The 14,218-nt window shown below is 37.4% G+C and overlaps 1 protein-coding gene across 1 annotated transcript in view; it reads left to right on the top strand.

The window, feature by feature from the left end:
- TMEM2 (transmembrane protein 2) overlaps positions 1-14,218 on the top strand; it is a 51,087-nt gene that overhangs the window by 23,681 nt on the left and 13,188 nt on the right. The window contains exons 7-14 of the mRNA XM_008635368.2: positions 2,607-2,776; positions 5,266-5,475; positions 5,882-6,087; positions 6,653-6,722; positions 9,813-9,941; positions 11,577-11,665; positions 13,542-13,673; positions 14,166-14,201. Of these exons, the coding sequence (XP_008633590.1) occupies positions 2,607-2,776; positions 5,266-5,475; positions 5,882-6,087; positions 6,653-6,722; positions 9,813-9,941; positions 11,577-11,665; positions 13,542-13,673; positions 14,166-14,201 (1,042 nt within the window). The remainder of the gene's footprint in view (positions 1-2,606; positions 2,777-5,265; positions 5,476-5,881; positions 6,088-6,652; positions 6,723-9,812; positions 9,942-11,576; positions 11,666-13,541; positions 13,674-14,165; positions 14,202-14,218) is intronic.

Raw genomic sequence — 14,218 nt, 5'->3', positions numbered from 1 at the left:
ACAGGCCCTTGCAGTGGAAGCAGTAAAGAGCAGCCTTTCTCCAGTTGCTGTATGGCTTTGTTGCCATATACACGGATGTGTAATTCTCTTTGCTATGAAGTGGCCCTGTGTGTCAGGTCTGCCTCACAGCTCACCATGCTAACTTTTCTTTCTCATTTTTTCCCAGGCTCATTGAATGCCTTATTTTTTTTTTCCAATAGGGTTAGGCTTGTTTTCCTTCCCTGGCTCCTTTCTGTCTTTTCCCAAGTTCTCTTTATACATACTTGAATAGCTGTTGTGGTCATTACTGTTTCCCTTGCCTTTAGTGTCATTCTCATCTTTTGAACTGTTATCATTATAATTTTTTCTGTTGTTGTTAAAAAAGTAGAAGTAAAAGCAGGAAGAAAAAAAGAAAATTGCAGTCTGTGAACATGTATCTTGTTTCTTTTTTTCTCCTTTTCCTCAGTCTCCTTTCTACCACCTCCCCAACAAAATGGTTATAAAGTAAGTGGTCCTTCCAAGATGCTGCTCTCACAGGATATCCCCGAGTACTTGCAATCTGTTTTTTCCTTTGGGTGTGATGCACAACTAAATGGTCATGCGTGTTGTTGACCATTTCCTTTTTATTATCTGAGTCATTCTGCTTGGCATCGCAAGAGTCTCCCAGGGGACTGGCTTGCCAGCTGTGCTGGCGTCTCTGTTTTCCTTCTGCTGCTCCACACCTGCTCCATGCTGCCGCCCTCCTCCTTGGCGTCCTCCAGCTTCTGGTCTGGAGCTTTACCTCTCACTCCTGGTGGGCTGCAGCATCAGTGCGTAGCACAAACTAATGCGTGGTGTTTCACAGTGTTAGTTTGCAGCAGCTCATGGGTGTTCTTCTCAATCCGGTTTTGCCCCGTTAATTTCTTCACAGTGCAACTTCCTCTTCTTTAAACTGCTCTTCTCCTTCTTCATTCTCGGAAGTTTTCTGTCAATGCCCTCAGACTTCCCTGCCCACCTGTGCCTTAAGGGACTGTCAGTCTGTCTGCCTTTCTGGCAGTGAAATTTGCTTTTCACACATTTGTTAGCATGGTTCACATATGTTTTACTGCACTGAGAAGTCTCACGTATGAAAAAAGCATATCTGCATTTACCTTATTATACATCAGAGAATACGCATTTGAGTGAAGCTGCAGAGCTAGCTTAGTGCTATTGAACGTGATATTTCCTCAACTTCATTCTTAAGTGTCATGTTGTATGTTTTAGTTTGCACAGTGTTTTAAAGAGCAAACTTAACTTGAAGATTGCAGTATGAAATTTAAGGTTTTTGTCACCACTGAATAGTGTGTGTGTAGACTATTTCATCTTGAAAATCATGTGCTGTGAAAAAGTAGCTGCTTTTAAAGGTTAAAAAAAAAAACATTTTCACAAGATTTACAATATGGCATAAAATACAAAATCTTGCCTTTTTTTATTTTTTGGAAAGTAAATCCTAGCTAAACTATTAAAAAGATATTAAAGGAGGTAAACTTGCAGTCAGCTTGCCTGTTTCAGGTTCTTTGCCACCCTCAATAAAGTTTTCTTTGTCATAGTAATATATACAGTTTTAAAAATTCCCATGCTACCCTACATATTTGTTCCACAAAGAATGAATTTTCTGTGTAATGGTAAACTTGACAAGCTGAAGAATGTGCTGTCTTGAAATTATTTCATGCATTGTTTTGCTAGGTTTTTAGCTGGTTTCACCTTTTTGTAGAAGGAAAACTAAAAAGTATTGTGTTGTGGGAGCCCTGGTTGCTCTTTCTTCACTGGTTTACTGACTTGCTAGTCAAATATAGGGGTAAAACAATAGTTAAGCCTTAGGGAGAGGAATGCAGACATCTCTTGTCTTTTTAAACCCTCAGCAGCAGATACAGAGTTGGTATAACTCTTAGTTCTTCTTCATATTGTGAAGTTTAGGCTTGTATCATTTTTTTTAAGCCTTGAAAAGATAGTGATAGTCTGTATTCAGGGTATCATTAAATGCATAAATGCATTTTTTAAGGTTTACAGAATCAGATTTTTTTCTCAGTTTAAATAAGAAATTGGTTGGGGTTTTGAAGAAGAGTGTAAAACCTGATTATCTTCTTTTTCCTAATTTTGAGTTTATGCATCTTCAGAATAGCTATCTAAGAAAGAGGAAATTTAGTTAGGAAAGCAAGTCCTTTTTTCTTTTAGGAGGGAGGAATAGAGCATTTTCAAACAGTGTTTTGGCTTCACTTTCAGTTCTTAATTTGTCTTTGAAACAGATTAAGCAGCCAGCATCTTTCTTCTTTTAAAGCAAGTCTGCATCTGTGTTTCACTAAAAGTTTGATACATTGGATTAATTTCAACTCTTCTTTGTTTTTTTCCCCTTCTGTTCACAAACTATTTGATAGAAATTGAGATGCACTTGCAAATAAAATGCTGATATTTTTTGAGGATTAGTTTCTTATTAAAATGAAAAATACCATAAGAAAAGCTAAAAGGGAACAGCATGTTAAGGAGGAGGAACACATGGGTTTTGTTGCCGCAGTTACCTTGTTTATTTATATAAGTTGATTCTGGTTTTAATCAGTGGTGACTTTTTTTCTTTCTTTCTTCCCCCCACTTCAAAACTTGTTGTTGGACAGAAAACCCTCAGTTTCCTCATGTAGGAGAAGTAATTGATGGAGTGGACATGAGAGCGGAAGTTGGAGTTCTTACAAGAAACATCCTAATAAAGGGGGAGACAGAAAATACCTGCTATCGTGAAAAGGAGTGTCAGTTCTTCAGTTATGATACATTTGGTGGACATATCAAGGTCTGAAAAACATTTTAAATTAACTTTGTCATATAAAGGCATATTAAGCACAAAAAGATGAATGTTAAACTTTAAGGGATTTGAAAACTCACTATCAATTCGTTCAATTGCTTTGTGTGGAAATGACTTTGTTCTCAGCTTTCCCCAAATTAGATTTAACTCCTCAAGACTTAGTCTGCAGAAGGAAGGGGTATAATGCACAAACTGTTCTAGAAATGCCCAGCAGGTGTTGTAAAGTTGTATGGCAGGGATTAAACTGTACAAGTGACATCCATGCATGTGCATCCTATAACATTACAGAATAAAGCTTGATCTCCCTTGTATCTCTCTTCCTTCCTTTCACTGCCTTCCTGCTTCCCCAGGTGATGAGCATTGAATCCTAAAGATCTGTCTCATCTGAGGTGAGCACTAGAGAGGCATGGAAAAGGAAGAAACTGACTTGTACCATGGGTTTTTATATTTAGTTTCTTAAAAATCTGAAAGTACTAAGGTTATGTAAAGGAAACTGCTTCTAATTTATTGTTTATGAATATAAACTAAGCTGAGAGAAAGTAGTGTTATAGAAACTAGTATTTAAAGTTGCGTTCACTTATATTTTTAGATGAAAGATTTGAACAGCAGTGCTTCACTGATGCTAAAGAAGTTTGAGGCCTCAAATTTTAATTGCAAATATATTTGTGCTCATTATATGGTCATCGCAGTTTAAATCTCTTTCTAATGTATTTGCATACAGATTTTAGTTTCGTAGTGGTGGACATAAGAGTGGGAAAGAAAATAAGCCCTTGCCTACTATGTGGCAGCTTTTGTTTTGTGGAAGAAAGTAGGTGGACTCAAGGCACCTTTTATATTCATATAACGTAATGAAAGAAGATAATGACAAGCTGTGAATCTTGCAAAGTGTGACCTTGATTGCCACAAAAGTGTAGATACAGCAGACCTTCAGTTGGCTGGAAGGTAGAAAACAAAAATTTTGGCTCATCAAAGTTAAATTGTTCCCAGGAGACTGTTCTGAGTAGTGAGTGTTTGCTGCCAAACCTAGACTTCAGCACAAAAATGAAAGCATTTTTGGCTTATGCTAATCTTACATGCTCAAGCAGAGGGATCCTTGACGTTAAGAAATGTAATAGCTTTTGAACATCCTGGATTTCCTGCTGTCACCCCTAAAGGGGGCTTAGTGGCAGTGAGGAGAGGCATTGGTTTGCAATTTTGGTGCTTTTCAATACTAAGCTAGAGATGAGGGATGCCTGGTTTTGACCATCCCTCTTTATGTTAGGCATGCAAACCCGAAGAGTTCAATTAGAGGAGGAGGAAAAAAATACTACTGATTTCCCTAGAGGACACAGTACATATGAAAATTGGTATTTTTGATAAATACTCAGTATAAGTAAGTTAATGAAATGAAGTTACAAAAAAAAAAGAAGTGAGGGTTTGTTTTGGTTCAGTTTCTGGTTTTTTTGTTTGTGTGATTTTTTTCTTTTCCCCCCCTTATGTTAGCTTCTTGCAGTTTAACTGTTGCATTTGGTTTATGCTTTCATAGCAGGTTAGGTGGAAGAAAATGCTTTCTCTTTCCTGCATTACTGGTACAACCCCATTATGATTTTACTTCATACATGGTAACTTTACTGTGAAGTTGTATGATTGTGAGGTAATTTCGTATATATTCCTTAATAAAGATGTTTCTCTGGAGCGCTGTGTCCAGTTTGGGGTTCCCATTGCAACAAAAAAGTAGATGCACTGGGGTGTGTCCAGAAAAGGTGGTGTATGGCAGTATGTGGTGGTGAGTGACGGGGAGCTGAGAGGAGGGATCTTGTTGCTGCCTTCAGGTACTGGTAAGGGTTCAGAACAGCCACAGCAGTCCTTGGAGGTGCATGGTGATATGACAGGAGGCAATGGGACCAGGCTTAAAGAAGGCAAATAATGCTCACATGCTGGGGAAGTGAAAGGATAGAACCAACTGACATCATGAGCATCTCTGTGACTGGAGGTATTTTCTGAGCAGTGTGCGGAGCAGCTGTCTTATGAAGCTGACCCAGCACCGAGCTCTCAACTGGACTAGATATCTCAACATGTTCCTGCATCATTCTGTGGTTTTTATCCAGCCAAGCCCGTCCCAGGTGGACTGTGCTGGTGCAGCTTCATTACAGACACATCCAGATGTGAGTGACTTCTGTTTGGTTGTACCTGTAAGGATATTTAACGTGCCACTTGGTAAAGACCAAACAGTAAAGTGTGGCAATATGTCTGGTGAAAATTCCTCTGTTTTAGCCACGTGGAGATTTAAATTTGAAATTTATTTATGAAGGATGCAGTTTTTGTGAGGCATCTTGTAGAGCAATACAGTAATGTTTGTTCTAACTTTTGTTATGGCCTGTGACAACTGTGTACATCTAGCTCCTGTACATCTGGGGTGGATGATGTATTAATTTAAAATTTCCATTGGCTAAAAAGCAAATAATTGGTTGTTCACTCGGGACTTCATTTTTTTTTAGATTTTGAAGAATTTTACATCTGTTCATCTCTCCTATGTGGAATTGAAGCAAATGGGCCAGCAACAGATTGGAAGTTACCCTGTTCACTTTCACCTCTGTGGGGATGTGGATGAAAAAGGAGGATATACTTATAAAACTTATCTGGAAGGTCTTTCCATTCATCACTGTTTTTCCAGATGTGTGACTGTTCATGCAACTAATGGTTTGCTGGTAGGTGCAAGGAGAGTAAAACGTACTGTGTTGAAATAACTGTTATGAAGAGTATTTAGACACCAAAATAATCCCATCCCTTCTGCAAATCCAGGGCTCAGCAATGGTTTTCTTACTTCAGTGAAAAAAAAAACTACTGCAAACAGTATTTTAACAGTTCTCACCATTCTGATTTTTCAGATTCTTACAGCAGCTAGCTGTAAGACAGCTGTAAGGCAGCTAAGCTCTCCAGACATAGCAGTGTGTTTGTAAGGGATAAATAAAACTGTGTGCTTGAATCATCTGAGCTGCTGATACTGAAACTTCACTCTGCAGCTGTGCCAAGACAGTAAAACTAGATGGTATTTGTCAAATAAATCTCAGTAAGTGCTGTTACTACTGACATAATGAACTTGTATTTCTGCAGATAAAGGACACCATTGGCTATGACACACTAGGTCACTGTTTCTTCATAGAAGATGGCATTGAACAGAGGAATACTTTGTTCCACAACCTTGGGCTAGTCACAAAACCAGGCACTCTTTTACCTACAGACAGAAACAGCAGCATGTGTATTGGGATTAGGGATAAGGTATATGGAAGTTATGTTCCAGTGCCAGCCACAGACTGCATGTGAGTATGTCATGGTGAAAAAGTAAAACCCAACCAGCGACAGCCGTTGAACTGCTGGTGGCCTCTTGACAAAATACAGATGGAAACATTTTTATCTATAATTTAATGAATGTAGTCCACATAGTATTGGTATTTAAAAAATAGTAATAAAAATTAGCATTTAGTCTTCAATAAAAGAAAAAAAATTGGTTTATAGGAATGTTGTTGTTTCGTATGATACTTGGGGCCTTAAAAGTCTATTGAACATTTTCACTGCTGCATAAATGCATATTCCCAAGCTATTGCCACTGTTTTTTCTGAATACTACTTATTTCTTGTGAAAGCTTCTTAAAACGGTTTATCATTGCATGGGATATCTGCACAACATTAAGTACAATACTGTTCACTGAACTAAAAAAAGGGCAATTTTGACTTGTAGATGTGGGAGGTTTTGTGATTTTTATTTTGAATGTGAAGTAGTTACTTCATCAGTTTAGCTTTTTCTGATGTGCTTATGAAAAAGGGGAGATATTTCTGTTGGGGCTAGAGGTTTTCTGTAGTAACTTGTTTCTGAATAATATTTCAGGGCTGTTTCAACATTCTGGATTTCTCATCCCAACAATCATCTTATAAATAATGCAGCAGCAGGCTCACAGGTGAGGCGTGTGGGTGTAATTCATGACAAGCTGCTCATGTTACTGGCATTTGTAAAATCTGTAACATGTACTGCCAGATATACATATATTTTTCTTTTTTTATATATGAATTTTTTTATCTTTGGCAGTGTATTGGCATTGAAAGTGCAGGATGTGTCTAGATGTGCATTTAAGAGATGCTAGAAATCTTCATTGTCGCTGGAACAGAGGCTATCTGAGGAGATCTCTTCTTCTTTGTAGTTAATAGACCTTACAGTAGTTATCGATGCGTATATGTAGAAATCCTTTTATTTTCACAGAACTGATGCATTTCATACTGAGTCTTCTGTGTTTTCTGTAGGTTGTCATGAGTTTAGTGACAGCTCTGCAAGAGCTGTAGTCAGTGGAATGAAAACTGACTACAAAAAGGTGTTCATTGTGTAAGAAACAGCTAAAACACTTCTTTTCTGCTAGTGGTTAGTCAGTTGTTTCCACCCAGTGACTGCTGAGACGGTTTTGCTTGTTCTGAACATTGTATTAGTTCAAGTATCTTGCCATAGCTGCCTGTGAAGTAAAGCTCTGTACATATAGTGGAGGAGGGGACTGGAGTCTGTTCTATATTGGGTGAGAGGCTGAGATATGTAAGGTTTTCAACTGGAATTTTCTGAAGAGATCAGTCGGAATAGAAAACAGGAAATGTTGTTGGTTGTTGTTGCAGAGGCTCCAATGTTGGAAGAGTATGAGCCTGTGTGTTCTTAGCCACAGATAACATTTATCTCTAACAGATAGCATTTATATAAATAGGTAATTTATTTATTAACAGATAACTGTTATTAATAAATAGAATATCAAAATACTTAACTGAGTTGAAATAACTAGAGTATTAAAAAAAACTAGAAAATTTTATTCTGCTTTTTGTGTGGTCTAACTTTTGTTGCTTTTATTGTTGTGGGTTTGTTTCTGTCTGTTATGACAAACTTAGCTATTTGACTGTTTGCCACTAGGAAGGATCTGGATGCCCCTACCAAATTAAACTAGTTCTTTTCTGGCCAGCAGAATGTTTTTCTATTTCGCCTGCTTTATGTAATATACCTAGTTTAGGCATTGCCTAAAATTAAAGGCTAAAGCTAAGTTAAACAGCTTCTTTGATCTGGTGCTTAAGTCCTGCAAGGTTTTTTTCTGCCTATGTAGCTCATCCCAGTAGATGTCCCAATATGGTCCAAGCCTACACAGGAATGTAGCCCTCATGTCGTACAGGGCCATGGCACTGGTAGCCTTGGTTGTGCCCGAGTCTGCTGACGAGCCAGACTATGAAAATCCTGCTCCTCACACGCCGCGAGGCATGGATTCATGACGCGTCAATATAACACCAGTTAACATAATACCGACTGTGACTCGGGTGGACAGGCCACCCTTACTTAACCCGGAGAAGGTGCATATACGTGTGGGTATGCTCATAAAATAGCAGGATGTGCCTGACAGGAGCAAAAAAACTGAAAAAACTTTTGTCTGTTGCAAAGTTTAGCCGCTCTGATACACCTCCCTTGCATGGATGTAAACTCACTAGGAAAAAGGGACCACAGCTTGCTGTGTTTCAAAAACAGTATAATTCAACTGTGTTCATACAAACTCTGCACTATAGAGCTTTTGCTGGTATAAACTAGGGCAATTCACAACGAAATAATTCCATTCCTCCCCCAGGTCCTTTATTATGCAGTTAAGCCTATTGTAAGGCTGTATAGGCAATAGATGTTTCTTTTGTTTTTGTGCATATGAGGCAATAGATGTTTCTTTTGTTTTTGTGCGTATGAGAGAAGAGAAGAAAACGACCCCTTTTTCATATTTCTGAATGCTTGCAGATGCTTAAACAGCTTTTAAGTTTGTCTAAGTCTATTTTTCAAGCATCAGGGGGTGTTTTGGATAAAATTAACTTGAGTCTGCCAAGCACAGATCTGTACTTAATTATATGTGAGGTAAGATTTTTTGGTATTTTTATTAATGGAACATCCATATTTGCTTTGTAATGGTTAATCACCAGAAACGTCAGTGCATCATCATTACACACTGGGATGGGAATGTTACTGTAAAGTAGATTTTCCAGTACTGCTTGGAAAATTAGTATATTCTTGGAATGAAATGCATGAAATCTTTTAAGCCAGGGTGAATTTGCTTTATCCATGTTTCTTGAAAAGGTTGATGACTGTTTCTCATGAGATGGAGCACTCAGTGTGTCTTTAGCTACCATTTAACCCTTTAATGTGCCTTGTTGGGTGATTTTTTTTTTTTTTTTAAGGGCACAGAGCCTGTGGTCAGGCACAATTTTTCGTGTCTGTAGGTGTCTGCTGTGCAGGTGTTGTCATGATGTCACCTCTTGAGAACACAGATGTATGGGTGTAATTCATGACAAGCTGCTCATGTCACTGAAAGGGACATTTTGTGGGTCTCATTTAGCAGATAAATCTAGCTTCTTTAAGAGCAGAGATATTAAAGTATAGAAAATGAACAGAGACTAAAATTATTACTGCATGTTATTGGCACAGTGCCCCGAACTGGCCAGATTTCTTGATGTGCTTTTGTTCTGTCTTCTGAAAGCTCTTGTGGGTTTTTTTGGCTGTGCCATTTAAATTTTCATGGGAGCAAGGATGAACCAACCTTAACAGACTGGAACAATAAGGAGAGGAGGAATTATTTTGAGTATCTTACTGTGAATAATATTCTCTACTAGTAAAGGAGAATCTAGTGTGTGGGATGGCATAACTGAAATACAAAAGTTACATTAACTTGGACACTTTTCTGCTTTGAAATACTAGATATGTGGTGTTAAAGGGCTTCACTGAGAAGTAAAACACTTTTTAGTTCATGTTGTCCACTAGAATATAGCCTTATTTGCAAAATCCCACTTTTTCACTGATTAAATAGTTGTTTGGAGACTTTATTTTAAAAATATATGTTCCATTGGGTGCACTTCTATTGGGCTATGTTTTTATTTGCTTCTTTACTGAAAATATCCAAGTTCAACTTATTGTACACTTTTTCTGTGCATAGATGTATCAGCACCAATAGTAGTATCAGAATCACTTACAAGTAATATTATTCTCTCCTCTCTTGCAGGATGCTGGAATATGGTATTTGTTCCACAGGGTTGCTACAGGAGATTCTCATAGTTTAGCCATTGAAACCAAATCAGAGCTTACACCTCTAGGAATCTTCTATAACAACAGGGTTCATTCTAATTTTAAGGTAATGTAGTATGTTATTTAAAAAAAAAAGTGAAGTTTTTATTTCTCAGTATTCTATATTAGAACTTGTCTGTTTGCATTTTAAGCTGATCAGGAGAGAGTTTGTGCTGTGTTTGAACTTTACTGTAGAACAATTTATAATCAGTGTGGGTGTATTTTCTAGTTGCATTTTGAGTATTCGCTGTTTCAGATCCTTGTAAGATACAAACAACTAAAATCAATTAATACTTCTAATAAAATACTTTTTCTCTGAAGTAGCATTTCAGATGCTATTCTTTATAGCTTTGTTTCCTACTCTGAAGAAAGCTGATCCTTGAAGAATCAAAGTTTATTATAGTAAGGATTCATCTAATAGCTTGCTACAGTAGCTCCAACTTCTTTTTCTGAGTCTCCAGTGTATAGTAACTCAGGTGTTTGCATATGGTGACGCAGTCTCTGGCTAGAGATTAAGCTTCAATATTGCCTTCAGGAGCTCAGTTATTTGCAACAGTTATCTTGTGGAGTTCTCAGCCTACAGTCATTGAGGAGTGTTTTGTTAGTATGAATTTCAAACCTTTTCCACATCTCAGCTGAAGTTTCACTTCAGCTGAAGTCCTTAAAGTATTTCATTTGGAATCTAGCTGCTGTGTGTATATATAAATACAATGACATTTACAAAGCCACCTAACTCTAAATAAATACTTATTTGTGGTTGGTTGCTGCAGGAGAGTCTCACAGTTTAATGAAACCTCATAGAATCATTATTGGATTTTTTTTTGCCAAGTGGAACTGATGTTGCTTGACAGTTGATTGTCTGGGATACCAAGAAGTGATGCAATGTTTTATGGAAGCTGTGTTAACAGTGTGTTTGGGACCGTAGGGCATTTTTTTCAGATTGGAATTAAAACATACTGAATAGGGAAGTGCATTGTGAAGAAAAGAGTTTCAGCTAGTATCATCTTTAAACAAGGGTAGCAGTTTGTGTGCTAAAACTCCGTGTTGAAAGAGAACTCCACCAGCAGCTCTGAGAATCTGCTTGTGTATAAGACTCAATTATAATCATAATTTGGATCAGAGGTGAAAGTAGTGTAGGTATTTGTATATAATTCAGGTAAAAGAGCCCAAATGCTTCCTCATGCTATTATTTTCTCAAGTAATTTATTTCGTACTGGATTATTGAGTTTCAAGCTTGTGACTGCTTGGACCAGAATAATCTTTACTATTAAAGGTAGTTTAGTTTTAAAGTGAAATACAAAGGCTTTTTCACAGTGGGTTTTGAGTTTTCCTTTATTTATTTATTTTCATTTATGAGAATAATTTGATTTCGCCACAAGATTGGCTTCCAGATTTTCCAGAACAGCATCTGGTAATAAATGGAAAACCTTAAATAGATGTTGTGAAAGAAATTAGAAGTGAACTTTGATCATTTTCTTTTTTTTTTTTTTTAAATCACAGATAATTCCTTTCCTTTTAGCACAGACTGGTTTATTATATTAATCAGCTAGTTTTCCCTTAGACAATATCCCAGTTAAAGCCAAACTGAAAGATCTAAGAGTTTCTAATATGTATGGAATGCAAAGCTTAAATTTTAAAAATTTCATGTTTACTCTGTCTTTAGTTTTGGATAGTATGAATTTTCTTTCTTTGCTTATTTCAGGCTGGTTTGTTCATTGATAAGGGTGTTAAAACAACTAATGCTAGTGCTGATGATCCCAGAGAATATCTTTGTTTGGACAACAATGCAAGGTAAAGGATATTTTCTTTCAAATGAGTGAAAAATGACAAAGTTTTGAGACTGCTCTCATATGGGGAAAAAACCTTTTAAAGCAATAAAATAATTTATAAATTATACCCAAATAGTAAGTTCATATATGTTCTTTTCCCTTATTTATTCATCTGTTTTGGAAACAACAGAGATGGTGTCTCTTAAAGGATTTGGGTTTCTTCTGAGCTTTTGCTCAGGATGGTTTTCATCCTCTTAGAAGACATTGTTCTAAACATACTCTATTGTCATGCTTTAAATGTTTTCTGGACTTCCTGCTAATAGGAAAAGAATCCTTTAAAACATGATCTTCTGATTTATGACTCAGTTTTAGCTAATGGTTAGAAAAAGGCTTCAGTAATCCATCCACTCGCCTTTCCTACTGCTGAATGTTTCTGCCTTTCCTTCTAGACTTGGAAGTCATAGCTCTGTGGTACAATTCTACTGGAGGCTCTTTGCAGAGGTGGTACAATCAACCACATTTTCTTTAGTTTACAAAGTGAGAGAAAGTAATGGAGAGTCTAGGAAAGTTCCAGGTTAGACTGTGCCTGGTTAGTCTTGTCCTGAGCTTCAAATAAAATAGCCTGGGATAGTGGTTAAATGAAAGCATTGGATAACTCTATCTGTCAATATTTTATTGTGTCAACTAAGCATTAGCACTGAAAATATGGGTCATAGGATTATCTTTATTTTCAACTGACCTGTGTTTAGGACAAGGACAGTTAAGTGACTGCTGCAGATGGAAAGAGGAAAGTTCCAAATTTTGATGATACTCAATACTTCATAATTTGGAAACGAACCTGCTAGTTCTGTGTTTTGACAGAAAGCCCATATAACCCTTGTGGTTTACCTCAGTCATTACAAGTAGTCAAGAGGAACTTGAGAGGGTCAAAATGCCCTCTGAGAGCCTGTAGTGTGTTGAGGATGCAAGAAACTCAGTGCATGAGATGGGGTTGTGTTTCATAGCAGAAGCAAAAGGAATGAGGCACTGCATAACTACGTGACGCCCCTAATCATTGTACATGGAACCAGACTGGAGGGGTTTAAGTGTTAATTGAGAAGACTGAGACTATCAAAACCTAATATTTACCTACTTTCCCTTTCTCCCTTGGATGGGGAGGGGGCAGATCCAAATCTGAACAAAAACATTTTATATGATTGGGGCAGCAGACATCTTTACCCACTCAAAATGCTTGTTTGCAATTTTTTTAAATGTATTACTTTTTTCTCTGGGGTCTTGGGGACAATGAAGTGAAAATGTCACCAGTTCTTAATCAGACTGTTTCTTCCTACTATGTAAACTAGATTCCAGTCCTAATTTACTGTACAAGACCATCTTTGTAGCAATGCAATTAAAAAAAAAGTCTCAGGCATGCCTAAAGAGGAAGCACTCCTGTATGTCAGAAGAGTTTGAAACATTTGAAGAACCAGTTATACAAATGTCCAGACTGTGCTTGCGTAACTAATGTCAGCCCTGTGTGTCCTTCCAAGGAGCTTTTAATTCCCTTCATCAAACTTTTACATTAATGCTTCAGTACAAGTGGGGAGGGCAAAAAGAAAAATGGGATAAAGGGAGGCTAAAGGCAGCTAAAGAAACTTAGGGAGACTGAGCAAGAGCCTGTGAGAGTTACTGGAAAAGAGAAGTTTCAGGTTCCTGCTTCATTATATCCCAAAGACTAGTGATTTTCTAGTAACAGAGAGCCAGACCTGTACCTGATTTTAGCTTCTTTCATTCCAAACATGAAACAGAGTGGAATTTGCCCATCAGATGAGTGTTTATCTTGCAGGCTTACTCAGAGCAACATATATGGCACATGTAAAATAAAAAGTTTTCTTGTACTGAGTGTTTATCTTTCCCAGGTTTCGACCTCATCAAGATGCAGACCCTGAAAAGCCCCGAGTTGCTGCTCTGATTGACAGATTAATCTCTTTCAAAAACAATGATCATGGGGCCTGGGTCAGGGGAGGGGATATCCTCATTCAAAACTCTGGGTAGGTATTCGGAAGCAAACAGCTGCAGGCTGTTAAGTTTTCCCCGAAGCTTTGTTTATGAAAGGACGTTAGAACAGGGTTGTAGGAGAGGGTTGATGGTTAACTTGAGGAACTTCTCAATATCATGACCAGCTTTCATACCATCCTATTACTTCAAATAAGTTTATATGTGATTAGATGAGAACCTGCCTTAAACAGCAAAAAAACAACTGTAGTAAAAAGAAGCCTAAGAGTTGGTAAAGATAGTCAATTCAGACTGGGATTTCTGTTGTCTCCCTGAAGCTCTCAAGTCCTTAAAATGTGTAGAAAATTATTTAATTACTTAACACTTAATTACAACAATGCTTTTAGAAAAGTTAAGTGTGTGGTGGTTGTAAGTTCCATTAATAGAAAAATTCAAGCTTTTTTCAATGCATAGCAGGATGTGCTCTTATATTAGCCAATTGTAGGATAATTCAGAAAAAACAACTGATGCTTTGGGCTCTCTTGTAGGTTTGCAGACAATGGAATAGGTTTGACATTTGCTAGGTGAGTACTTTGTTAAT

Source organism: Corvus brachyrhynchos, unplaced genomic scaffold (genome assembly GCF_000691975.1).
Source record: "Corvus brachyrhynchos isolate BGI_N302 unplaced genomic scaffold, ASM69197v1 scaffold716, whole genome shotgun sequence".
Classification (NCBI taxonomy): Eukaryota; Metazoa; Chordata; class Aves; order Passeriformes; family Corvidae; genus Corvus; species Corvus brachyrhynchos.
Note: the sequence above shows the minus strand (reverse complement) of the source record. Positions and strands in the feature narration are given on the sequence as shown.